Source organism: Ovis canadensis, chromosome X, assembly GCF_042477335.2.
Source record: "Ovis canadensis isolate MfBH-ARS-UI-01 breed Bighorn chromosome X, ARS-UI_OviCan_v2, whole genome shotgun sequence".
NCBI lineage: Eukaryota > Metazoa > Chordata > Mammalia > Artiodactyla > Bovidae > Ovis > Ovis canadensis.
In genome coordinates, this window is record NC_091727.1 from 131,798,312 (window position 1) to 131,825,291 (window position 26,980).

General features: G+C 43.2%; 4 protein-coding genes across 4 annotated transcripts; 2 read left to right on the top strand and 2 right to left on the bottom strand.

The window, feature by feature from the left end:
* Nucleotides 1-4,810: 4,810 nt before the first annotated feature.
* Nucleotides 4,811-5,311, top strand: LOC138930867 (histone H2B 1/2-like). Its single transcript, XM_070291258.1, has one exon. The coding sequence runs from the start codon at nucleotides 4,811-4,813 to the stop codon at nucleotides 5,309-5,311; it is 501 nt and encodes a 166-aa protein (XP_070147359.1).
* Nucleotides 5,312-9,836: 4,525 nt separating this feature from the next.
* On the bottom strand, nucleotides 9,837-10,358 carry LOC138930868 (histone H2B 1/2-like). Its single transcript, XM_070291259.1, has one exon. It carries the CDS (start codon nucleotides 10,356-10,358, stop codon nucleotides 9,837-9,839), a length of 522 nt encoding a protein of 173 aa, XP_070147360.1.
* Nucleotides 10,359-18,944: 8,586 nt separating this feature from the next.
* LOC138930869 (histone H2B 1/2-like) lies at nucleotides 18,945-19,445 on the top strand. The gene has a single exon (XM_070291260.1). It carries the CDS (start codon nucleotides 18,945-18,947, stop codon nucleotides 19,443-19,445), a length of 501 nt encoding a protein of 166 aa, XP_070147361.1.
* Nucleotides 19,446-23,961: 4,516 nt separating this feature from the next.
* On the bottom strand, nucleotides 23,962-24,498 carry LOC138930870 (histone H2B 1/2-like). Its single transcript, XM_070291261.1, has one exon. The coding sequence runs from the start codon at nucleotides 24,496-24,498 to the stop codon at nucleotides 23,962-23,964; it is 537 nt and encodes a 178-aa protein (XP_070147362.1).
* Nucleotides 24,499-26,980: the final 2,482 nt, after the last annotated feature.

Sequence of the window (26,980 nt, forward strand, 5' to 3'; positions counted from 1 at the left end):
TATTGGTGTTTTTCTTTCTGGCTTACTTCTCTCTGTATAATCGGCTCCAGTTTCATCCATCTCATCAGAACTGATTCAAATGAATTCTTTTTAACGGCTGAGTAATACTCCATTGTGTATATGTACCACAGCTTTCTTATCCATTCATCTGCTGATGGACATCTAGGTTGTTTCCATGTCCTGGCTATTATAAACAGTGCTGCGATGAACATTGGGGTACATGTGTCTCTTTCAATTCTGGTTTCCTCGGTGTGTATGCCCAGAAGTGGGATTGCTGGGTCATAAGGTATTTCTATTTGCAATTTTTTAAGGAATCTCCACACCGTTCTCCATAGTGGCTGTACTAGTTTGCATTCCCACCAACAGTGTAGGAGGGTTCCCTTTTCTCCACACCCTCTCCAGCATTTATTGCTTGCAGATTTTTGGATCGCAGCCATTCTGACTGGTGTAAGTGGTACCTCATTGTGGTTTTGATTTGCATTTCTCTAATAATGGGATACTCCAATTTCTAATTGCTGCAACAATAAGGTATGCACTGGATTTCATGGTTGATTTTAATTTAGGTTGCAGAGTAAGATCTTTTTTTCCCTTTCAAATTCCTTCAATTTAGTTTTCAACATTACAGAATCATACTAAGAAATGAGCTTCATGAGGGGGCTTATTGCCAAATTCTTTTTTTTAATTTATTTGTTTTAATTGGAGGCTAATTACAATATTGTAGTGTGTTTGCCATACATTGACATGAATCAGCCATGGGTGTACATGTGTTTCCCATCCTGAACCCCCCTCCCACCTCCATCCCCATCCCATCCCTCTGGGTCATCCCAGTGCACCAGCCCTGAGCACCCTGTCTCATGCATCGAACCTGGACTGGTGATCTGTTTCACATATGATAATATACATGATTCAGTGCTAGTCTCTCAAATCATCCCACCTTCACCTTCTCCCACAGAGTCCAAAAGACTGTTCTGTACATCTGTGTCTCTTTTGCTATCTCACATATAGGATCATCGTTACCAGCTTTCTAAATCCCATGTATACACGTTAGTATACTGTATTGGTATTTTTCATTCTGACTTAATTCACTCTGTATAAAAGGCTCCAGTTTCATCCACCTCATTAGAACTGAGTCAAATGCATTCTTTACAATGGGTGAGTAATTGTGTATACGTACCACAGCTTTCTTATCCATTCATCTGCCAATGGACATCTAGGTTGTTTCCATGTCCTGGCTATTGTAAACAGTGCTGCGATGAACACTGGGGTACACGTGTCTCTTTCAATTCTAGCTTCCTTGGTGTATATACCCAGCAGTGGGATTGCTGGGTCATATGGCTATTCTGTGTCCAGTTTTTTAAGGAACCTCCACACTGTTCTCAACAGTGGCTGTACTAGTTTGCATTCCCACCAACAGTGTAAGAGGGCTCCCTTTTCTCCACACCCTCTCCAGCATTTATTGCTTGTACACTTTTGGATAGCAGTCATTCTGACTGGCGTGAAATGAGGACCTCAATTCTTTTTTTCTATCTCATGAGGTTCTGCCAGTTTAAAGAAAATCTTCTGTTTTTTGTGTCCTGTAGAGCCATGTCCCTTTCCTGAAGGGCTCAGGAAAAGTTTGATTTTGTGAATTATCAGGATTTTATCTCAGTGTTTGGCTGAGAGTGGTGTACTTTACAGGCTCTTATATCCTACACAATAGGAGATAATTACAAATGTAGGTGTAAAGAATACTTTGTACCAATTGCGAATGACAGATGATCTTCTCCCTCACAGAGGGAAGAAGAGATAAAATACTAAAATGACATTACTGAACATTCACAGAATTGTGAAAATGACTGTGGTGGGGCCACCTTGTTTCTCATAAGTGGTCACCAGTGTTCTGTTAATAAGATGGAAGAGGAAGGAGATATGCCCATGATTAGTTCAAAATGTATATCTCCTTTGGGTAGATTTTGTGCCTCTAAACTTAATGTATCTGTGCCATAAACACTCATACTCATATGTGATCATATTTGGAGATAGAGTATTTACCAAGTAATCAAGTTAAAATGTGTTCATTAGAATAGGTCTTAGTCCAAATGAGCTATATCCATATAAAAAGGGAAAGAGTCTCTTGATGAAAGTGAAAGAGGAGAGTGAAAATGTTGGCTTAAAGCTCAACATTCAGAAAACTAAGATCATGGCATCCAGTCCAATCACTTCATGGGAAATAGATGGGGAAACAGTGGAAACAGTGGCTGACTTTATTTTTCTGGGCTCCAAAATCACTGCAGATGGTGACTGCAGCCATGAAATTAAAAGACGCTTGCTCCTTGGAAGGAAAGTTATGACCAACCTAGATAGCATATTCCAAAGCAGAGACATTACTTTGCCAACTAAGGTCCGTCTAGTAAAGGCTATGGTTTTTCCAGTGGTCATGTATGGATGTGAGAGTTGGAGTATAAAGAAAGCTGAGCACCGAAGAATTGATGCTTTTGAACTGTGGTGTTGGAGAAGACCCTTGAGAGTCCCTTGGACTGCAAGGAGATCCAACCAGTCCATCCTAAAGGAGATCAGTCCTGGGTGTTCATTGGAGGGACTGATGTTGAAGCTGAAACTCCAATACTTTGGCCACCTGATGCGGAGAGCTGACTCACTGGAAAAGACCCTGGTGTTGGGAAAGATTAAGGGCGGGAGGAGAAAAGGACGACAGAGGATGAGATGGTTGGATGGCATCACCGACACAATGGACATGTGTTTGGATGGACTCCAGGAGTTGATGATGGACAGGGAGGCCTGGCGGGCTGCGATTCATGGGGTCGCAAAGAGTCAGACATGACTGAGCAACTGAAATGAACTGAACTGAACTGGAAAAGGGAAAATCAGACATAGATACATACATATAGGGAAGAAAATGTGGGGAGGTATAGGGAGATTTCAGTTATTTACAAGCCAAGGAAAGTGGCCAGGAATGGAGGCCCCTTATGCATTCACACCTTGTAAAAGATCCAAGGCAGATGAAATTTTGATTTGGACTTAGAGCCTCCACAAGTATGAGACAATAAATGAATGTGTTTAATTGACCTAATGACTAGCATTTTGTATAGGAGTTGTCAGTTCAGTTGCTCAGTCGTGTCCGACTCTTTGTGACCCCATGAATCGCAGCATGCCAGGGCTCCCTGTCCATCACCAACTCCTGGAGTTCACTCAGACTCATGTCCATCGAGTCAGTGATGCCATCCAGCCATCTCATGCTCTGTCGTCCCCTTCTCCTCCTGCCCCCAATCCCTCCCAGCATCAGAGTCTCTTCCAATGAGTCAACTCTTCTCATATGGGGGCCAAAGTACTGGAGTTTCAGCTTTAGCATCATTCCTTCCAAAGAAATCCCAGGGCTGATCTCCTTCAGAATGGACTGGTTGGATCTCCTTGCAGTCCAAGGGACTCTCAAGAGTCTTCTCCAACACCACAGTTCAAATGCATGAATTCTTCAGTGCTAAGCCTTCTTCACAGTCCACCTCTAACATCCATACATGACTACTGGAAAAACCATAGCCTTAACTAGATGGACCTTAGTTGGCAAAGTAATGTCTCTGCTTTGGAATATGCTATCTAGGTTGGTCATAACTTTCCTTCCAAGGAGTAAGCATCTTTTAATTTCATGGCTTCAGGCACCATCTGCAGTGATTTTGGGCTCCCCCCCCAAAATAAAGTTTGACACTGTTTCCACTGTTTCCCCATCTGTTTCCCATGAAGTGATGGGATCGGATGCCATGATCTTCATTTTCTGAATGTTGAGCTTTAAGCCAACTTTTTCACTCTCTTCTATCACTTTCATCAAGAGGCTTTTTAGTTCCTCTTCACTTTCTTTTTCGGTACGTTTATTTCTAGGTGTTTTATTTCTCTCTCTTTTTATGCGTTTTAACTCACCCTAGTGGCTTTTCAGCAATAAGAGTGATCATTTTTTGAGAAATAACCACTATAAATCATTAATCAATTCCAGTATGTGTGGTATTTGGGGGACCTAAATGAGGTTTAAGACAAGAATTTATAATTTGCAAAATGTTACATATTTTTAGTGTGTATGTGTAAGGATTCCTATTTCTGTTTGTGTTCTGTATTTGGAGAATGGGATTCTGTCATTCTCTTCATACTAATCACTGGTTTTGATAAATTCTGGAGATAATAGCTGTTCATTTCATTCCTATGATTTTCAGGAGCACTCTGCTGAGGAAGCCAGGACATTCTGCTCATGCCAGTGTAGAAGGAGAAGATTCTGTGTTGGAGTAAAATGTCCACCAAGTGACCTGAGTCACTGATGCCTGAAAGAGCTGGAGCTATGGAGGACTGTCATACTCTCTCAGGAAGCTTTAACTGATTATTTCATTTTCCAACTTAGGTGGCTTTCACTGAGTTTGGCTGAAAGTGAAAGTGAACTCGTTCAGTCATGTCCGACTCTGCGACCCCATGGACACCAGGCTCCTCCGTCCATGGGATTTTCTAGGCAACGGTACTGGAGTGGGTTGCCATTTCCTTCTCCATGGGATCTTCCCGACCCAGTGATCCAACCCAGGTATCCCGCATTGTAGACAGACACTTTACCATCAGAGCCACCAGGGCAGATGGGCTGACTGGGGGTTAAACATGGGGGAGGGGCAGAGCCCGAGTTGGGAGGTTGGGACATCCGTGTCACGGGACATGAGCTGCCATAGTAACAGGCCTCCCTGCCTTGCATCCAATCAGATATGGACAGTTTCTGTGACGTCAGGGAAAGCCTGGCCTATAAATTCGGCCAACGGCCTTCAACGACCTCACTGTTCTTCTGGGCTGCACTATGGAGAATGGTGGCGCTGCCGTGTTGGAACCATCCTCTGACAGCCATGAGGAAGACGTGATCACCATAGAAACCAGCACCTCCGAAACTGAGCCCTCTGAAACGGAGATGGCGAAAGCAGAGACCTCGAAACCAGAGCCGTATGATGCGGAACCAAAAAAGGCGAAGCAGAAGACAGCTAAGGGCCGCCGTTGCCGTCGCCGCCGCTGCCGTCAGGGCAATTTCTCAAGCTTTGCTACCTATTTCCCTAGGGTGCTGAAGCAAGTACATACAGGCCTGAGTCTTTCCCGTGAGTCCGTGAACGTCCTGGATTCGTTTGTGAAAGATATGTTCGAGCGGATTGCCGAAGAGGCCGGGCGCCTGGCCCACAGCAACAAGCGCTGCACCATCATGACCGAAGACATCCAGACATCTGTGCGTCTTCTGTTGCCTGGGGAGCTCGGCAAGTATGCCACGTCCGAGGCCACCAAGTCGGTCATCAGATACCACCTCTGCAGATGAACTGCCCCAGGACTGTCTGACCATCGCAAACCAGACTTAAGGGTTCTCCCCTTAGGCCCTACATTTAATCTTTAAAACATTTCTACCCCAAAGAAAACATTAAAAACCTCATTAACTTTGCTTCAGTATGTGTTGGTTGTGTCATTTGTTCGATGGAGAATCGTGTCCTTTTTTCTTAACATGTTGCAACTCGTCCCTTTCCTAAATGGTTATTTCTATTCGTGATTTCTCAGTGATTTTAGGGATCTTTATGGTCAAAATTCTTTCCCTAAAAGTTTCATTGGCCTTTTCCATTTTCATTCTCCCATCTAATTTAGGTATCATCCAGAGATTTTTATATGGGTATAGCAACCGATAAAAAAGGGTTGTCTTCCCGGGTGGCTCAGCAGTAACGAATCCGCCTGCAATGCAGTAGTCGCAGGAGAGGCAGGGTCCATCCCTGGGTCATAAAGATCCCCGGGAGGAGGGCATGGCAACCCTCTCCAGTATTCTTTCCTGGAGAATCCCATGGAGAGAGGAGCCTGGTGGGCTACAGTTCATAGGGTCTGCAAAGGGTCGAACACCACTGAAGCAAGGTAGCACGCAGGCTTGCAAAGAGCAGTGTGTGTGTGTGTGTGTGTGTGTGTGTGTATGCATGTGTGTGTGTGTGTGTGTGTGTGTGTGTGTGTGTGAGCTCAGTTACTCAGTCATGTCCGACTCTTTCTGACCCCATGGACAGGAGCCTGCCAGGCTCCTATCTCCTTGAAATTTTCCAAGCAAGAATACTGAATTGGGTTGTCATTTCCTACTCCAGGGGATCTTTCTGACCAAGGGATAGAAGCTGTGTGTCTTTCGTCTCCTGCATTGGCAGTCAGATTCTTGTCCACTGCACCAGCAGTAGCAGATATAAAAATCACATTCTATTTCTTCAATCCCAATTCACTTCCATGTGTAAAGTAGGACTCAAACATAGTGTAAAATAAGAAAATTCTAAATTTCCGGAATCAAGCGCCGTATCTTTTGAAATCACCTTATCCAGATTTCTCTGATCTTATTTTTTGTTTGCAACCTAGAACATTTTGCTTTAAAAAAAAAGAAAAAAAAAGAAATAAAACAAAAATCCTGACTGAATTGCAAACTTGCAGGGATGATGGGATAGTCCAGTGACAGAGAATGTAGCCACAGTCTCCACAGTAGCAGCCAATGAGGGACTGGTAGCCCATGAGCCAAAGCAATTGGCCAAACGTATGGTAGAGTGAGGAGAGATGAACAAATAGCAACCTTCCTGTGACACTCAGCCTAGACATGGAGAGGGAACATGGGGTGATAGTTTCCCTGATGTTTTTCCATTCAAGCACCTGCTTTTAACCATGGCGATTTAAGAACAGGCATCCATTTCTTGGGGCTTCCCAGGTGGTGCTAGTGGTAAAGAACCTGCCTTCTTATGTGGGAAATGAAGAGCCATGGATTCAATCCCTGGAGTGGGAAGATGCCCTGGAGAAAGGCATGGCAACCCACTCCAGTATTCTTGCTGGAAGGTCCCATGGACAGAGGAGCCTAGCGGGTTACAATCCATGGGGTCTCAAAGAGTCAGACACGACTGAAGCGGCTTAGCATGCACACGTCCATTTCTTGGGTCTTCCCAGGTGGTGCCGGTAGTAAAGAACCTGCCTGCAATGCAGGAGACACAGGAGACCCAGGTTCTGTCCCTAGATGGAGAAGGTTCCCTGGAGGAGGGCATGGAAACCCCCTCCAGTATTCTTTCCTGGATAATTCCCAGGGACAGAGGAACCTGGTGGGCCACAGTTCATGGGGCAATGAAGAGTGGGACACAACTGAAGAGACTTAGCGCACATGCATGCATCCACTTCTTTTGTGGGACTTGCCTCTAGCTCCTTGCATCAAAATGAGGAGGAGGATGTTCAGCAGTTAAGAGAAATGAGATGACTTCTTCCTCTACCTCAAGTATTTGACTGCTATTGCTTATGATAGTATTTACTGAATTTAATGTGCATTGTGTTTTCTTCTTGGTGCATTGACATTTTTATTTCTAAAAGTATATTGCTGAATTTCAAAGTAGTTGGTGATTTTCCTATTCCTTTTATTTTTGTTTGTTTTGAGATGTTTTATTTTTTAATTAATTAATTTTTTATTGAAGGATTATTGCTTTACAGAATTTTGCTGTTTTATGTCAAACCTCAACATGAATCAGCCTAGGGTATACATATATCCCCTCCCTTTTGGAACTCCCTCCTCATCCCACCCCTCTATGTTGATACAGAGCCCAGGTTTGAGTTTCCTGAGCCATCCAGGAAATTCAAATTGGCCATCTATTTTACATATGGTAATGTAAGTTTCCATGTTACTCTTTCTTTGCATCTCACCCTCTCTTCCCCTTTCCCTCTGTCCATAATTCTATTCTCCTATTTCTTTTTTAAAAGATTGATTTCAAGGTTACTACATCCTTGGAGAGAGAGAAAGCACTCTACGATTTCAGTCCTTTGTAATTTACAAAGCTTTTCATTAGAACTTGAAATTTCATTATATTTTAAACTATTCATTTTGAACTTTAAGCAACAAGGATATGCTGTACAGCACAGAGAAATATACCAATTATCTAATAATAAATGTAAACAGAGTATAATATATAGAACAACTGAAGCACTATGTTGTAAACCTGAACAAATATAATATTGCAACTCATGAATATATCCATAAAAAAATTTAAAGTTGAGAAGAATTTATCAGTACCACTGTTATTGGATGTAGAAATCTGTGAAGGATTTGATTCTCAGCAAAACAATGAGAGAAAACCTAGGAGGATCTACAAAATTCCAACCTCCTGACCCCAGCTGTAGTATTTCCTCTAGGTCAGTCATGACAGAGTTCGGTACGTTCTGAATTATTTTCCTAGCAATTTCATTTCCCAGGTTATTCTCATTCTCCCAAAGTGTACTATGGAGTTCTTCAGAAGCAGTTTATGTGTGATGTACAATAGATAGAGTGAAGAAACTGATATGCAAAATTCCAATTTTCTTTTTTTCTCTCTAGATTTCTTATGTGTTGTCCTCCCTTACACTCCCAGTCTTCACTCTCTAGACCAATTATGCTGCATCTGTAACATCTTTCAACAGTGATCCTATTGCATTTCTGTATTTACAAACACAAAATACACAAAGCACGATAGCAGTGTCTTCGTGAACTGGAACAGTACCACAGTTCCTTCCCCATCAGTCTGCAGTCTGATGTTCATAGAAAGGCATTAAACACAATGGACATTAAACTCAGTAAATATTCTCTTAAGCATTAGCAGTCAAACACTTGAGGTAGAAGAAGGAGTCATCTTATTTCTCTTAATTGCTGATCCTCCTCCTCTTTTACAGATGCAAAGAGCTAGAGGCATGTCCCACAACAAGAAATGGATGCATCTGTGTGTGCTAAGCTTCTTGAGTCCTGTCGGACTCTTTGTGGTCCCATGGACTGTAGCCCACTAGGGTCCTCTGTCCATGGGGCTTATCCATGCAAGAATACTGGAGTGGGTTTCCATGCCTTCCTCCAGGGAACCTTCTCCACCTAGGGATCAAACCCGGGGCTCCTGTGTCTCCTGCATTGCAGGCAAGTTTCTTACCACTGATGCCAACTGCGAAGCCCCAAGAAATGGATGCTGGCATGCTATGTGGTTTGAGTCGTTTCTGACTCTTTCAGACTCTATGGATTGTAGCCCACCAGGCTCCTTTGTCCATGGAATTTTCCAGGTAAGACTACTGGAGTGGGTTGCCATGCCCTCTTCCAGGGGATCTTTCTGACCCAGGGATCAAACCTGCCATTCCTGCAACTCCTGCATTGTAGGCGGATTCTTTACCGCTGAGCCACCCGGGAAGCACACACTGCTCTTTATTGGTTACAAATCCCATGGACAGAGCCTGGTGGGTTGCAGTCCACGGGGTCGCTAGGAGTCGGACACGACTGAGCGACTTCACTTTCACTTTCATGCATTGGAGAAGGAAATGGCAACCTACTCCAGTGTTCTTGCCTGGAGAATCCCAGGGACGGGGGAGCCTGGTGGGCTGCTGTCTCTGGGGTCGCACAGAGTTGGAAACGACTGAAGCGATTTAGCAGCAGTAGCAGCAGCATATCCCATATAAAAATCCCTGGATGATACCTAAATATAGGTGGGAGAATGAAAATGAAAAAGGCCAATGAAACTTTTAGGGAAAGAATTTTGACCATAAAGATCCTTAAAATCGCTGACTGATAAACCACGAGTAGAAATAACCATTTAGGAAAGTGACGAGTTGCAATACATTAAGAAAAAAGTACACGATATTTCCATCAAACAAATGACACAACTGACCGTTATTGAAGCACACTTGATGAGGTTTTTAATGTTTTCCTTGGGATGGAAAAGTTTTAAAGATGGAAAGTAGGGGATACGTAAAGAAGCCAGAGTGGATGGACCTGGCTCTTTATCACTACAGGTCTTTTCCCTTCAAGTGGTTCTGATAAGAGTCTTTGGTTTGCGATGTTGCAGTGGTCATGAGGCAGTTCATCTGCGGGTGTTGTATCTGATGACCGACTTGGTGGCCTCGGACACTGCGTACCTGCCGATCTCCCCAGGCAAGAGAAGACTCACGGCTGTCTGGATCTCTCCACTCGTGATGGTGCAGTGCTTGTTGGAGCGGGCCAGGCTCCCGGCCTCTTCGGCGATCTGCTCAAACATATCCTTCACAAACGAATCCATGACGTTCATGGCCTCGTGAGACAGACTCAGGCCGGTGTGCACTTGCCTGAGCACCCTGGGGAAATATGTGGCGAAGCTTGCAAAGTTGTCTAGACGGCGGCGACGGAGGCGGCGGCGGCCCTTAGCTGTCTTCTGTTTCTCCTTCTTTGGCTCAGCATCATAAGGCTCTGGTTCGGAGGGCTCGGTTTCTGAGGTCTCTGTCTCAGAGGGCTCCGTTTCTGAGGTCTCTGTTTCAGAGGACTCCGTTTCAGAGGGCTCTGTTTTGGCGGTTCCGGCTTCATTGGTGCCCAGGTCTTCCTCAGAGTTGTCAGAGGATGGCTGAGCCATGTCAGAGCCACCAGTCCCCACTACTCAGAAGAAAGGACATGCGGGAATTGAAGGCAGTCCGTGGAGTTTATAAGCCCTGCCCTCCCTGAAGTCACAAACACTGTCCATATCTGATTGGATAAAATGCAAGGCAGGAGGCCTGTTACTATGGCAGCCCATGTCACGTGACACTGGATGCTCCACCCCCAACTCCCACTGCCCCTCCCCCACGTTTAACCACACAGACAGTCAAACTCAGTGGTATCTTTTTTTTTCTTTTTTTTTTTAGTTTTTTTTATTTTTTAAATTTTAAAATCTTTAATTCTTACATGCATTCCCAAACATGAACCCCCCTCCCGCCTCCCTCCCCATAACATCTCTCTGGGTCATCCCCATGCGCCAGCCTCAAGCATGCTGCATCCTGCGTCAGACAGACTGGCGATTCAATTCTTACATGATAGCATACATGTTAGAATGTCATTCTCCCAAATCATCCCACCCTCTCCCTCTCCCCCTGAGTCCAAAAGTCCGTGATACACATCTGTGTCTCTTTCCCTGTCTTGCATACAGGGTCGTCATTGCCATCTTCCTAAATTCCATATATATGTGTTAGTATACTGTATTGGTGTTTTTCTTTCTGGCTTACTTCACTCTGTATAGTCGGCTCCAGTTTCATCCATCTCATCAGAACTGATTCAAATGAATTCTTTTTTACGGCTGAGTAATACTCCATTGTGTATATGCACCACCGCTTTCTTATCCATTCATCTGCTGATGGACATCTAGGTTGTTTCCATGTCCTGGCTATTATAAACAGTGCTGCGATGAACATTGGGGTACATGTGTCTCTTTCGATTCTGGTTTCCTCGGTGTGTATGCCCAGCAGTGGGATTGTTGGGTCATAAGGTAGTTCTATGTGCAAATTTTTAAGGAATCTCCACACCGTTCTCCATAGTGGCTGTACTAGTTTGCATTCCCACCAACAGTGTAGGAGGGTTCCCTTTTCTCCACACCCTCTCCAGCATTTATTGCTTGCAGATTTTTGGATCGCAGCCATTCTGACTGGTGTGAAGTGGTACCTCATTGTGGTTTTGATTTGCATTTCTCTAATAATGAGTGATGTTGAGCATCTTTTCATGTGTTTGTTAGCCATCCGTATGTCTTCTTTGGAGAAATGTCTATTTAGTTCTTTGGCCCATTTTTTGATTGGGTCGTTTATTTTTCTGGACTTGAGCTGCATAAGTTGCTTGTATATTTTTGAGATTAGTTGTTTGTCAGTTGCTTCATTTGCTATTATTTTCTCCCATTCAGAAGGCTGTCTTTTCACCTTGCTTATATTTTCCTTTGTTGTGCAGAAGCTTTTAAGTTTAATTAGATCCCATTTGTTTATTTTTGCTTTTATTTCCAGAATTCTGGGGGGTGGATCATAGAGGATCCTGCTGTGATTTATGTCGGAGAGTGTTTTGCCTATGTTCTCCTCTAGGAGTTTTATAGTTTCTGATCTTACATTTAGATCTTTAATCCATTTTGAGTTTATTTTTGTGTGCGGTGTTAGAAAGTGATCTAGTTTCATTCTTTTACAAGTGGTTGACCAGTTTTCCCAGCACCACTTGTTAAAGAGATTGTCTTTACTCCATTGTATATTCTTGCCTCCTTTGTCAAAGATAAGGTGTCCATATGTGTGTGGATTTATCTCTGGGCTTTCTATTTTGTTCCATTGATCTATATGTCTGTCTTTGTGCCAGTACCATACTGTCTTGATGACTGTGGCTTTGCAGTAGAGCCTGAAGTCAGGCAAGTTGATTCCTCCAGTTCCATTCTTCTTTCTCAAGATTGCTTTGGAACTTTCCGTGACTTCCACCAGAAAAGTCTTTGAACTCTGCCCCATGAAGGAGACAGCCAGTCATCTATTCACCTCAGCTGATTTATGTCTATTGTTGATGCAAGAGAAGTTTCAAAGATGTCACCAAAGTCATCTAAGTTGAAAAATGTCAGTTAGAGCTTCCTGAAAGAGTCTGACTGACCTCCATAACTCAAGCTCTTTCAGACATCAGAATGACTCAGGTCACTTGGTGGACATTTTACTCCAACACAGAATCTTTTCCTTATGATTGACCTACAGTGCCAGGAGCAGAAACTCCCAAATTCCTCAGCACAGTGCTCCTGAAAAGCATAGGAATTAGTTGACCAGCTGTTATCTCCAAAACTTATCAAAGCCAATGATCACTATGAAGAGAATGACAAAATCCCTTTTGCCAAATACAGAACACAAACAGAAATAGGGATACCTACTAAAAATATTTAACATTTTGCAAATTTTAAACTGTTTTCTTAAACATTATTTAGATCCCCCAAATACCACACAATCTGGAATTGATTAATGATTTATAATGGTTATTTCTCAAAAAATGATCACTCTTATTGCTAAAAATCCACCAGAGTTAGAGAAAAAGAATAAAAAGAGAGAAATAAAATACCTAGGAATAAATGTACCTAGGTGGTGGTGAAAGACCTGTACTTACAAAGAATAAGACCCTGATCAAAGACATTAAAGATAATACAAACAGAGGGAAAGGTCTACCTTGTTTATGGATTGGAAGAATTGATATTCTTTAAACAACTATACTATCAAAGGCAATCCACATATTCAATGCAATTCCTATGAAAATACCAGGGCATTTTCCACAGAACTAAAACAAACCATTTTAAATTTTGTATGGAAAGATGAAAGACCCTGAATCGCCAAAACAATCTTCAAGAAGAAGACCAGAACTGGAGGAATCGGGTTCCCTGATTTTGGTCTATAACAGAAAACTACAGTAATCCAATCAGTGTAGTACTGGCACAAAAATGGACACATGGATCCGTAGAACAGGAGAGCTCAGAAATCAACCTATGGGCTTATGGTCAGTTCAGTTCAGTTCAGTCTCCCAGTCATGTGTGACCCTTTGCGACCCCATGAACTATAGCACACCAGGCTTCCCTGTCCATCACCAACTCTCAGAGCTTACTCAAACTCATGTCCATCAAGTCGGTGATGCCATCCAACCATCTCATCCTCTGTTGTCCCCTTCTGCTCCCACCTTTACTCTTCCCCAGCATCAGTCTTTTCAAATGAGTCAGTTCTTTGCATCAGGTGGCCAAAGTATTGGAGTTTCAGCTTCAGCATCTGTCCTTCCAATGAATGTTCAGGACTGACTCCCATTAGAATGGACTGGTTGGATCTCCTTGCTGTCAAAGGGACTCTCAAGAGTCTTCTCCAACACTACATTTCAAAACCATCAATTCTTTGGCAATCAGCTTTCTTTGCAATCCAACTCTCACATCCATACATGACTACTGGAAAAACCATAGCCTTGACTAGATGGACCTTTGTTTGACAAAGTAATGTCTCTGCTTTTTAATATGCTATCTAGATTGGTCATAACTTTCCTTCCAAGGAGTAAGCATCGTTTCATTTCATGGCTGCAATCACCATCTGCAGTGATTTTGGAGCCCCAAAACATGAAGTCTGCCACTGTTTCCACTGTTTCCCCATCTATTTGACATGACTCGATGGGACAAGATGCCATGATCTTCGTTTTCTGAACATTGAGTTTCAAGCCAACCTTTTCACTCTCCTCTTTCACTTTCATCAAGAGGCTCTTACTTCCTCTTCATTTTCTGCCATAAGGATGGTGTCATCTGCATATCTGAGTTCATTGCTATTTCTCCCGGCAGTCTTGATTCCAGCTTGTGCTTCATCTAGTCCAGCATTTTGCATGATGTACTCTGCATATAAGTTAAATAAGCAGGGTGACACTACACAGCCTTGGTATACTCCTTTGCCGATTTGGAATCTGTCTGTTGTTCCATGTCCATTTCTATCTGTTGCTTCTTCACCTGCACACAGATTTCTCAGGAGGCAGACAAGGGATCTGGTATTTCCATGCCTTGAAGAATTCTCCACAGTCTGCTGTGATCCACACAGTCAAAGGCTTTGGCATCCTCAATAAAGCAAAATTAGATATTTTTCTGGACCTCTCTTACTTTTTTGATGACCCAACACATGTTGGCAATTTGTTCTCTGGTTCCTCACCTTTTCGAAATCCAGTTTGGTAATGCATTTTTGATTCATAGGAAGAAAACCTGATGTTTTGAAGCAGCAACTATTAGCAACATAGACATCAAGGCATTTTCTGAAGTCACTCTTTTCAAAGTGTGACTTGAAAAGTTCACACTTTTGAACTTGAAAATTTCACACTTGTTTCTCCTAGAAGTCACCTGTACACTTCTGAATTTTTTTTCCAGTGGATACTCCAATTTCTAATTGCTGTAACAATAAGGTATGCACTGGATTTCATGGTTGATTTTAATTTAGGTTGCAGAGTAAGATTTCTTTTCCCCTTCAAATTCCTTCAATTTAATTTTCAACATTACAGAATAATACTAAGAAATGAGCTTCATGAGGGGGCTTATTGCCAAATTCTTTTTTTTTAATTTATTTGTTTTAATTGGAGGCTAATTACAATATTGTAGTGCATTTGCCATACATTGACATGAATCAGCCATGGGTGTACACGTGTTCCCCAATCTGAACCCCCTGCCACCTCCCTCTCCGTCCCATCCCTCTGGGTCATCCCAGTGCACCAGCCCTGAGCACCCTGTCTCATGCATCGAACCTGGACTGGTGATCTGTTTCACATATGATAATATACATGATTCAATGCTAGTCTCTCAAATCATCCCACCCTCGCCTTCTCCCACAGAGTCCAAAAGACTGTTCTATACATCTGTGTCTCTTTTGCTGTCTCACATATAGGGTCATCGTTACCAGCTTTCTAAATCCCATGTATATGCGTTAGTATACTGTATTGGTATTTTTCATTCTGACTTAATTCACTCTGTATAAAAGGCTCCAGTTTCATCCACCTCATTAGAACTGAGTCAAATGCATTCTTTAAAATGGGTGAGTAATTGTGTATTCGTACCACAGCTTTCTTATCCATTCATCTGCCAATGGACATCTAGGTTGTTTCCATGTCCTGGCTATTGTAAACAGTGCTGCGATGAACACTGGGGTACACATGTCTCTTTCAATTCTGGCTTCCTTGGTGTGTATACCCAGCAGTGGGGTGGCTGGGTCATATGGCTATTCTGTTTCCAGTTTTTTAAGGAACCTCCACACTGTTCTCAACAGTGGCTGTACTAGTTTGCATTCCCACCAGCAGTGTAAGAGGGCTCCCTTTCTCCACACCCTCTCCAGCATTTATTGCTTGTAGACTTTTGGATAGCAGTCATTCTGACTGGTGTGAAATGAGGACCTCAATTCTTTTTTTTTTTTATCTCATGAGGTTCTGCCAGTTTAAAGAAAATCTTTTGTTTTTTGTGTCCTGTAGAGCCATGTCCCTTTCCTGAAGGGCTCAGGAAAAGTTTAATTTTCTGAATTATCAGGATTTTATCTCAGTGCTTGCTGAGAGTGGTGTACTTTACAGGCTCTTATATCCTACACAATGGGAAATAATTACAAATGTAGGTGTAAAGAATACTTTGTACCAATTGCAAATGACAGACGATCTTCTCCCTCACAGAGGGAAGAAGAGATAAAATACTAAAATGACATTACTGAACATTCACAGAATTGTGAAAATGACTGTGGTGGGGCCACCTTGTTTCTCATAAGTGGTCACCAGTGTTCTGTTAATAAGATGGAAGAGGAAGGAGATATGCCCATGATTAGTTCAAAATGTATATCTCCTTTGGGTTGATTTTGTGCCTCTAAACTTAATGTATCTGTGCCATAAACACTCATACTCATATGTGATCATATTTGGAGATAGAGTATTTACCAAGTAATCAAGTTAAAATGTGTTCATTAGAATAGGTCTTAGTCCAAATGAGCTATATCCATATAAAAAGGGAAAGAGTCTCTTGATGAAAGTGAAAGAGGAGAGTGAAAATGTTGGCTTAAAGCTCAACATTCAGAAAACTAAGATCATGGCATCCAGTCCAATCACTTCATGGGAAATAGATGGGGAAACAGTGGAAACAGTGGCTGACTTTACTTTTCTGGGCTCCAAAATCACTGCAGATGGTGACGGCAGTCATGAAATTTAAAGACGCTTGCTCCTTGGAAGGAAAGTTATGACCAACCTAGATAGCATATTCCAAAGCAGAGACATTACTTTGCCAACTAAGATCCGTCTAGTTAAGGCTATGGTTTTTCCAGTGGTCATGTATGGATGTGAGAGTTGGAGTATAAAGAAAGCTGAGCACCGAAGAATTGATGCTTTTGAACTGTGGTGTTGGAGAAGACCCTTGAGAGTCCCTTGGACTGCAAGGAGATCCAACCAGTCCATCCTAAAGGAGATCAGTCCTGGGTGTTCATTGGAGGGACTGATGTTGAAGCTGAAACTCCAATACTTTGGCCACCTGATGCGGAGAGCTGACTCACTGGAAAAGACCCTGGTGTTGGGAAAGATTAAGGGCGGGAGGAGAAAAGGACGACAGAGGATGAGATGGTTGGATGGCATCACCGACACAATGGACATGTGTTTGGATGGACTCCGGGAGTTGATGATGGACAGGGAGGCCTGGCGTGCGGGGTTTCATGGGGTCGCAAAGAGTCGGACATGACTGAGCAACTGAAATGAACTGAACTGAACTGAAAAAGGGAAAATCAGACATAGATACGTACATATAGGGAAGAACATGTGGGGAGGTATAGGGAGATTTCAGCTATTTACAAGCAAAGGAAAGTGGCCAGGAATGGAGGCCACTTATGTATTCACACCTTGCAAAAGATCCAACCCAGATGAAATTTTGATTTGGACGTAGATCCTCCACAATTATGAGACAATAAATGAATGTGTTTAATTGACCTAATGACTAGCATTTTGTATAGGAGTTGTCAGTTCAGTTGCTCAGTCGTGTCCGACTCTTTGCGACCCCATGAATCGCAGCATGCCAGGGCTCTCTGTCCATCACCAACTCCCGGAGATCACTCAGACTCATGTCCATCCAGTCAGTGATGCCATCCAGCCATCTCATGCTCTGTCGTCCCCTTCTCCTCCTGCCCCCAATCCCTCCCAGCATCAGAGTCTCTTCCAATGAGTCAACTCTTCTCATGAGGGGGCCAAAGTACTGGAGTTTCAGCTTTAGCATCATTCCTTCCAAAGAAATCCCAGGGCTGATCTCCTTCAGAACGGACTGGTTGGATCTCCTTGCAGTCCAAGGGACTCTCAAGAGTCTTCTCCAACACCACAGTTCAAACGCATGAATTCTTCAGCGCTAAGCCTTCTTCACAGTCCACCTCTAACATCCATACATGACTACTGGAAAAACCATAGCCTTAACTAGACGGACCTTAGTTGGCAAAGTAATGTCTCTGCTTTGGAATATGCTATCTAGGTTGGTCATAACTTTCCTTCCAAGGAGTAAGCATCTTTTAATTTCATGGCTGCAGTCACCATCTGCAGTGATTTTGGGGCCCCCCCAAAATAAAGTCTGACACTGTTTCCACTGTTTCCCCATCTGTTTCCCATGAAGTGATGGGATCAGATGCCATGATCTTCGTTTTCTGAATGTTGAGCTTTAAGCCAACTTTTTCACTCTCCTCTTTCACTTTCATCAAGAGGCTTTTTAGTTCCTCTTCACTTTCTTTTTTGGTACGTTATTTCTAGGTGTTTTATTTCTCTCTTTTTATGCGTTTTAACTCACCCTAGTGGCTTTTCAGCAATAAGTGATCATTTTTTGAGAAATAACCACTATAAATCATTAATCAATTCCAGTATGTGTGGTATTTGGGGACCTAAATAAGGTTTAAGACAATAATTTATAATTTGCAAAATGTTACATATTTTTAGTGTGTATGTGTAAGTATTCTTATTTCTGTTTGTGTTGTGTATTTGGAGAATGGGATTCTGTCATTCTCTTCATACTGATCACTGGTTTTGATAAATTCTGGAGATAATAGCTGTTCATTTCATTCCTATGATTTTCAGGAGCACTCTGCTGGGGAAGCCAGGACATTCTGCTCATGCCACTGTAGGTCAGCCAGGAGAAGATTCTGTGTTGGAGTAAAATGTCCACCAAGTGACCTGAGTGACTGATGCCTGAAAGAGCTGGAGCTATGGAGGACTGTCATACTCTCTCAGGAAGCTTTAACTGATTATTTCATTTTCCAACTTAGGTGGCTTTCACTGAGTTTGGCTGAAAGTGAAAGTGAACTCGCTCAGTCATGTCCGACTCTTTGGGACCCCATGGGCACCAGGCTCCTCCGTCCATGGGATTTTCTAGGCAACGGTACTGGAGTGGGTTGCCATTTCCTTCTCCATGGGATCTTCCCGACCCAGGGATCCAACCCAGGTATCCCGCATTGTAGACAGACACTTTACCATCAGAGCCACCAGGCGAGATGGGCTGACTGGGGGTTAAACATGGGGGAGGGGCAGGGCAGGAGTTGGGAGGTGGGACGTCCGGTGTCACGGGACATGAGCTGCCATAGTAACAGGCCTCCCTGCCTTGCATCCAATCAGAGATGGACAGTGTCTGTGACGTCAGGGAAAGCCGGGCCTATAAATTCGGCCAACGGCCTTCAACGGCCTCACTGTTCTTCTGGGCTGCACTATGGAGAATGGTGGCGCTGCCGTGTTGGAACCATCCTCTGACAGCCATGAGGAAGACGTGATCACCATAGACACCAGCACCTCCGAAACTGAGCCCTCTGAAACGGAGATGGTGAAAGCAGAGACCTCGAAACCAGAGCCGAATGATGCGGAACCAAAAAAGGCGAAGCAGAAGACAGCTAAGGGCCGCCGTTGCCGTCGCCGCCGCTGCCGTCAGGGCAATTTCTCAAGCTTTGCTACCTATTTCCCTAGGGTGCTGAAGCAAGTACATACAGGCCTGAGTCTTTCCCGTGAGTCCGTGAACGTCCTGGATTCGTTTGTGAAAGATATGTTCGAGCGGATTGCCGAAGAGGCCGGGCGCCTGGCCCACAGCAACAAGCGCTGCACCATCATGACCGAAGACATCCAGACATCTGTGCGTCTTCTGTTGCCTGGGGAGCTCGGCAAGTATGCCACGTCCGAGGCCACCAAGTCGGTCATCAGATACCACCTCTGCAGATGAACTGCCCCAGGACTGTCTGACCATCGCAAACCAGACTTAAGGGTTCTCCCCTTGGGCCCTATATTTAATCTTTAAAACATTTCTACCCCAAAGAAAACATTAAAAACCTCATTAACTTTGCTTCAGTATGTGTCGGTTGTGTCATTTGTTCGATGGAGAATCGTGTCCTTTTTTCTTAACACATTGCAACTCGTCCCTTTCCTAAATGGTTATTTCTATTCGTGGTTTCTCAGTGATTTTAGGGATCTTTATGGTCAAAGTTCTGTCCCTAAAAGTTTCATTGGCCTTTTCCATTTTCATTCTCCCATCTCTATCTAGGTATCATCCAGAGATTTTTATATGGGTATAGCAACCGATAAAAAAGGGTGGTCTTCCCGGGTGGCTCAGCAGTAAAGAATCCGCCTGCAATGCAGGAGTCGCAGGAGAGGCAGGGTCCATCCCTGGGTCATAAAGATCCCCGGGAGGAGGGCATGGCAACCCTCTCCAGTATTCTTTCCTGGAGAATCCCATGGAGAGAGGAGCCTGGTGGGCTACAGTTCATAGGGTCTGCAAAGGGTCGAACACCACTGAAGCAAGGTAGCACGCAGTCTCGCAAAGAGCAGTGTGTGTGTGTGTGTGTGTGTGTGTGTGCATGTATATGTGTGTGTGTGTGTGTGTGTGTGTGTGTGAGCTCAGTCACTCAGTCATGTCCGACTCTTTCTGACCCCATGGACAGGATCCTGCCAGGCTCCTATCCCCTTGAAATTTTCCAAGCAAGAATACTGAATTGGGTTGTCATTTCCTACTCCAGGGGATCTTTCTGACTAAGGGATAGAAGCTGTGTGTCTTTCGTCTCCTGCATTGTCAGTCAGATTCTTGTCCACTGCACCAGCAGTAGCAGATATAAAAATCACATTCTATTCCTTCAATCCCAATTCACTTCCATGTGTAGGGTAGGAGTCAAACACAGTGTAAAATAAGAAAATTCTAAATTTCTGGGATCAAGCACCATATCTTTTGAAATCACCTTATCCAGATTTCTCTGATCGTATTTTTTGTTTGCAACCTAGAACATTTTGCTTTAAAAAAAAAAAGAAAGAAAACAAAAATCCTGACTGAATTGCAAACTTGCAGGGATGATGGGATAGTCCAGTGACAGAGAATGTAGCCACAGTCTCCACAGTAGCAGCCAATGAGGGACTGGTAGCCCATGAGCCAAAGCAATTGGCCAAACGTATGGTAGAGTGAGGAGAGATGAACAAATAGCAACCTTCCTGTGACACTCAGCCTAAAGATGGAGAGGGAACATGGGGTGATAGTTTCCCTGATGTTTTTCCATTCAAGCACCTGCTTTTAACCATGGCGATTTAAGTACAGGCATCCATTTCTTGGGGCTTCCCAGGTGGTGCTAGTGGTAAAGAACCTGCCTTCTTATGTGGGAAATGAAGAGCCATGGATTCAATCCCTGGAGTGAGAAGATGCCCTGGAGAAAGGCATGGCAACCCACTCCAGTATTCTTGCTGGAAGGTCCCATGGACAGAGGAGCCTAGCGGGTTACAATCCATGGGGTCTCAAAGAGTCAGACACGACTGAAGCGGCTTAGCATGCACACATCAATTCCTTGGGTCTTCCCAGGTGGTGCCGGTAGTAAAGAACCTGCCTGCAATGCAGGAGACACAGGAGACCCAGGTTCTGTCCCTAGATGGAGAAGGTTCCCTGGAGGAGGGCATGGAAACCCCCTCCAGTATTCTTTCCTGGATAATTCCCAGGGACAGAGGAGCCTGGCGGGCCACAGTTTATAGAGCCACGAAGAGTGGGACACAACTGAAAAGACTTAGCGCGCATGCATGCATCCATTTCTTTTGTGGGACTTGCCTCTAGCTCCTTGCATCAAAATGAGGAGGAGGATGTTCAGCAGTTAAGAGAAATGAGATGACTTCTTCTACCTCAAGTATTTGACTGCTATTGCTTATGATAGTATTTACTGAATTTAATGTGCATTGTGTTTTCTTCTTGGTGCATTGACATTTTTATTTCTAAAAGTATATTGCTGAATTTCAAAGTAGTTGGTGATTTTTCTATTCCTTTTATTTTTGTTTGTTTTGAGATGTTTTATTTTTTAATTAATTAATTTTTTATTGAAGGATTATTGCTTTACAGAATTTTGCTGTTTTATGTCAAACCTCAACATGAATCAGCCTAGGGTATACATATATCCCCTCCCTTTTGGAACTCCCTCCTCATCCCACCCCTCTAGGTTGATACAGAGCCCTGGTTTGAGTTTCCTGAGCCATCCAGGAAATTCAAATTGGCCATCTATTTTACATATGGTAATGTAAGTTTCCATGTTACTCTTTCTTTGCATCTCACTCTCTCCTCCCCTTTCCCTCTGTCCATAATTCTATTCTCCTATTTCTTTTTTAAAAGATTGATTTCAAGGTTACTACATCCTTGGAGAGAGAGAAAGCACTCTACGATTTCAGTCCTTTGTAATTTACAAAGCTTTTCATTAGAACTTGAAATTTCATTATATTTTAAACTATTCATTTTGAACTTTAAGCAACAAGGATATGCTGTACAGCACAGAGAAATATACCAATTATCTAATAATAAATGTAAACAGAGTATAATATATAGAACAACTGAAGCACTATGTTGTAAACCTGAACAAATATAATATTGCAACTCATGAATATATCCATAAAAAAATTTAAAGTTGAGAAGAATTTATCAGTACCACTGTTATTGGATGTAGAAATCTGTGAAGGATTTGATTCTCAGCAAAACAATGAGAGAAAACCTAGGAGGATCTACAAAATTCCAACCTCCTGACCCCAGCTGTAGTATTTCCTCTAGGTCAGTCATGACAGAGTTCGGTACGTTCTGAATTATTTTCCTAGCAATTTCATTTCCCAGGTTATTCTCATTCTCCCAAAGTGTACTATGGAGTTCTTCAGAAGCAGTTTATGTGTGATGTACAATAGATAGAGTGAAGAAACTGATATGCAAAATTCCAATTTTCTTTTTTTCTCTCTAGATTTCTTATGTGTTGTCCTCCCTTACACTCCCAGTCTTCACTCTCTAGACCAATTATGCTGCATCTGTAACATCTTTCAACAGTGATCCTATTGCATTTCTGTATTTACAAACACAAAATACACAAAGCACGATAGCAGTGTCTTCGTGAACTGGAACAGTACCACAGTTCCTTCCCCATCAGTCTGCAGTCTGATGTTCATAGAAAGGCATTAAACACAATGGACATTAAACTCAGTAAATATTCTCTTAAGCATTAGCAGTCAAACAGTTGAGGTAGAAGAAGGAGTCATCTTATTTCTCTTAATTGCTGATCCTCCTCCTCTTTTACAGATGCAAAGAGCTAAAGGCATGTCCCACAACAAGAAATGGATGCATCTGTGTGTGCTAAGCTTCTTGAGTCCTGTCGGACTCTTTGTGGTCCCATGGACTGTAGCCCACTAGGGTCCTCTGTCCATGGGGCTTATCCATGCAAGAATACTGGAGTGGGTTTCCATGCCTTCCTCCAGGGAACCTTCTCCACCTAGGGATCAAACCCGGGGCTCCTGTGTCTCCTGCATTGCAGGCAAGTTTCTTACCACTAATGCCAACTGCGAAGCCCCAAGAAATGGATGCTGACATCTAGGTGGTTTGAGTCTTTTCTGACTCTTTCAGACTCTATGGATTGTAGCCCACCAGGCTCCTTTGTCCATGGAATTTTCCAGGTAAGACTACTGGAGTGGGTTGCCATGCCCTCTTCCAGGGGATCTTCCTGACCCAGGGATTAAACCTGCCATTCCTGCGACTCCTGCATTGTAGGCGGATTCTTTACTGCTGAGCCACCCGGGAAGCACACACTGCTCTTTATTGGTTACAAATCCCATGGACAGAGGAGCCTGGTGGGTTGCAGTCCACGGGGTCGCTGGGAGTCGGACAGGACTGAGCGACTTCACTTTCACTTTCATGCATTGGAGAAGGAAATGGCAACCTACTCCAGTGTTCTTGCCTGGAGAATCCCAGGGACGGGGGAGCCTGGTGGGCTGCTGTCTCTGGGGTCGCACAGAGTTGGAAACGACTGAAGCGATTTAGCAGCAGTAGCAGCAGCAGCATATCCCATATAAAAATCCCTGGATGATACCTAAATATAGGTGGGAGAATGAAAATGAAAAAGGCCAATGAAACTTTTAGGGAAAGAATTTTGACCATAAAGATCCTTAAAATCGCTGACTGATAAACCACGAGTAGAAATAACCATTTAGGAAAGCGATGAGTTGCAATACGTTAAGAAAAAAGTACACGATTTTTCCATCAAACAAATGACACAACTGACCGTTATTGAACCACACTTGATGAGGTTTTTAATGTTTTCCTTGGGATGGAAAAGTTTTAAAGATGGAAAGTAGGGGATACGTAAAGAAGCCAGAGTGGATGGATGTGGCTCTTTATCACTACAGGTCTTTTCCCTTCAAGTGGTTCTGATAAGAGTCTTTGGTTTGCGATGTTGCAGTGGTCATGAGGCAGTTCATCTGCGGGTGTTGTATCTGATGACCGACTTGGTGGCCTCGGACACTGCGTACCTGCCGATCTCCCCAGGCAAGAGAAGACTCACGGCTGTCTGGATCTCCCCACTCGTGATGGTGGAGTGCTTGTTGAAGCGGGCCAGGCTCCAGGCCTCTTCGGCGATCTGCTCAAACATATCCTTCACGAACGAATCCATGACGTTCATGGCCTCGTGAGATAGACTCAGGCCGGTGTGCACTTGCCTGAGCACCCTGGGGAAATATGTGGCGAAGCTTGCAAAGTTGTCTAGATGGCGGCGACGGAGGCGGCGGTGGCCCTTAGCTGTCTTCTGTTTCGCCTTCTTTGGCTCAGCATCATAAGGCTCTGGTTCGGAGGGCTCTGGTTCGGAGGGCTCGGTTTCCGAGGTCTCTGTGTCAGAGGGCTCCGTTTCTGAGGTCTCTGTTTCAGAGAACTCCATTTCAGAGGGCTCTATTTTGGAGGTTCCGGCTTCGTTGGTGCCCAGGTCTTCCTCAGAGTTGTCAGAGGATGGCTGAGCCATGTCAGAGCCACCAGTCCCCACTACTCAGAAGAAAGGACATGCGGGAATTGAAGGCAGTTGGCGGACTTTATAAGCCCTGCCCTCCCTGAAGTCACAAACACTGTCCATATCTGATTGGATAAAATGCAAGGCAGGAGGCCTGTTACTATGGCAGCCCATGTCACGTGACACTGGATGCTCCACCCCCAACTCCCACTGCCCCTCCCCCACGTTTAACCACACAGACAGTCAAACTCAGTGGTATTTTAAACTTGCCGTGACTTCCACCAGAAAAATCTTTGAACTCTGCCCCATGAAGGAGACAGCCAGTCATCTATTCACCTCAGCTGATTTATGTCTATTGTTGATGCAAGAGAAGTTTCAAAGATGTCACCAAAGTCATCTAAGTTGAAAAATGTAATAATCAGTTAGAGCTTCCTGAAAGAGTCTGACTGATCTCCATAACTCAAGCTCTTTCAGACATCAGAATGACTCAGGTCTCTTGGTGGACATTTTACTCCAACACAGAGTCTTTTCCTTCTGATTGACCTACAGTGCCAGGAGCAGAAATTTCCTGACATCCTCAGCACAGTGCTCCTGAAAAGCATAGGAATTAGTTGATCAGCTATTATCTCCAAAACTTATCAAAGACAATGATCACTATGAAGAGAATGACAAAATCCCTTTTGCCAAATACAGAACACAAACAGAAATAGGAATACATACTAAAAATATTTAACATTTTGCACATTTTAAACTGTTTTCTTAAACATTATTTAGGTCCCCCAAATACCACACAATGTGGAATTGATTAATGATATATAGTGGTTATTTCTCAAAAAATAATCACTCATTGCTAGAAAGCCACCAGAGTGAGAGAAAAAGAATAAAAAGTGAGAAATAAAATACCTAGGAATAAATGTACCTAGGTGGTGGTGAAAGACCTGTACTTACAAAGAATAAGACCCTGATCAAAGACATTAAAGATAATACAAACAGAGGGAAAGGTCTACCTTGTTTATGGATTGGAAGAATTGATATTCTTTAAACAACTATACTATCAAAGGCAATCCACATACTCAATGCAATTCCTATGAAAATACCAGGGCATTTTCCACAGAACTAAAACAAACCATTTTAAATTTTGTATGGAAAGATGAAAGACCCTGAATCGCCAAAACAATCTTCCAGAAGAAGACGAGAACTGGAGGAATCGGGTTCCCTGATCTTGGACTAGAACAGAAAACTACAGTAATCCAATCAGTGTAGTACTGGCACAAAAATAGACACATGGATCCATAGAACAGGAGAGCTCAGAAATCAACCTATGGGCTTATGGTCAATTCAGTTCAGTTCAGTCTCCCAGTCATGTGTGACCCTTTGCGACCCCATGAACTATAGCACACCAGGCTTCCCTGTCCATCACCAACTCTCAGAGCTTACTCAAACTCATGTCCATCAAGTCGGTGATGCCATCCAACCATTTCATCCTCTGTCATTCCTCTCTCCCTCCTTCAATCTTTCCCAGAATCAGGGTCTTTTCCAAGGAGTCAGTCCTTCACATCATTTGACACAATATTGGAGTTTCAGCTTCAGCATCAGTCCTTCCAATGAATATTCAGGACTGATTTCCTTTAGGATTGACTGGTTGCATATCCTTGCAGTCCATGATCAATTAATCTACAATTTAAAAAGGCAAGAATGTGCAAATGGAGAGAAGACAGTCTCTTCAATAAGTGGTGCTTGGATAATTGGATAGCTACATGCAATAAAGTAAAATTAGAACATTCTCTAGCAGCATATACAAAAATAAACTCAAAATGGACTGAAGACCTAAATATAATACATATCTTGTGTAGGAAGTCATTTTAAGATTCCATTAGATATTTTAATGAGCTGTGTTTCTTTCACATTTGTAAATTCAGACATTAAATGAACACCTCAGTTATATTAAAAAAAACCACTGAAAATAACCACAATTGGGTTTTGAGGGGATAACTGGGACCTCAAAAGTCTCTGATACACAGGAAATCTAGGATGGAGGTGGGAAAAGCAGAGTCTGATGTTGAAGATTGGAAGGAGGAGTAACACTGGTAATTATTCACTTCAGTTGATGATTGAGGAAATAAGAGCGCCTAGTGAGCAATCACCTTGCAATGTTGTGGATCACTGTGAAGGCAAAATAAGGGAAATGGCTTCACGGCTTAAATAACAATTGCCGGTCTCAACTCACGAATGATGGTGTTGATAGGATAGGCATACTCCATTCAGAAACCTTCTCAACATTACCGTTGTTTATGGATTCACATAAAAAGAGGACTCTGACACAGCATAGAAGTTAAGTGCAACAGAATTCAGGGGGAAAAAAAAACCCCATTTCACACTTCCTTGATTCACAAGTTTCTACCCTACCTTGTTCAGCTAATCTAATGTCATTTTTTTTCACCCCTCATTCTCTTGTTCTTGAAGTGGAAAACCTTCATGATTTGCAGCTTAACATCAT

Excerpts from the sequence above, each read along its gene's own strand:
- LOC138930867 (XM_070291258.1), top strand. The coding sequence starts at position 4,811 with ATGGAGAATGGTGGCGCTGCCGTGTTGGAACCATCCTCTGACAGCCAT.
- LOC138930868 (XM_070291259.1), bottom strand. The coding sequence starts at position 10,358 with ATGGCTCAGCCATCCTCTGACAACTCTGAGGAAGACCTGGGCACCAAT.
- LOC138930869 (XM_070291260.1), top strand. The coding sequence starts at position 18,945 with ATGGAGAATGGTGGCGCTGCCGTGTTGGAACCATCCTCTGACAGCCAT.
- LOC138930870 (XM_070291261.1), bottom strand. The coding sequence starts at position 24,498 with ATGGCTCAGCCATCCTCTGACAACTCTGAGGAAGACCTGGGCACCAAC.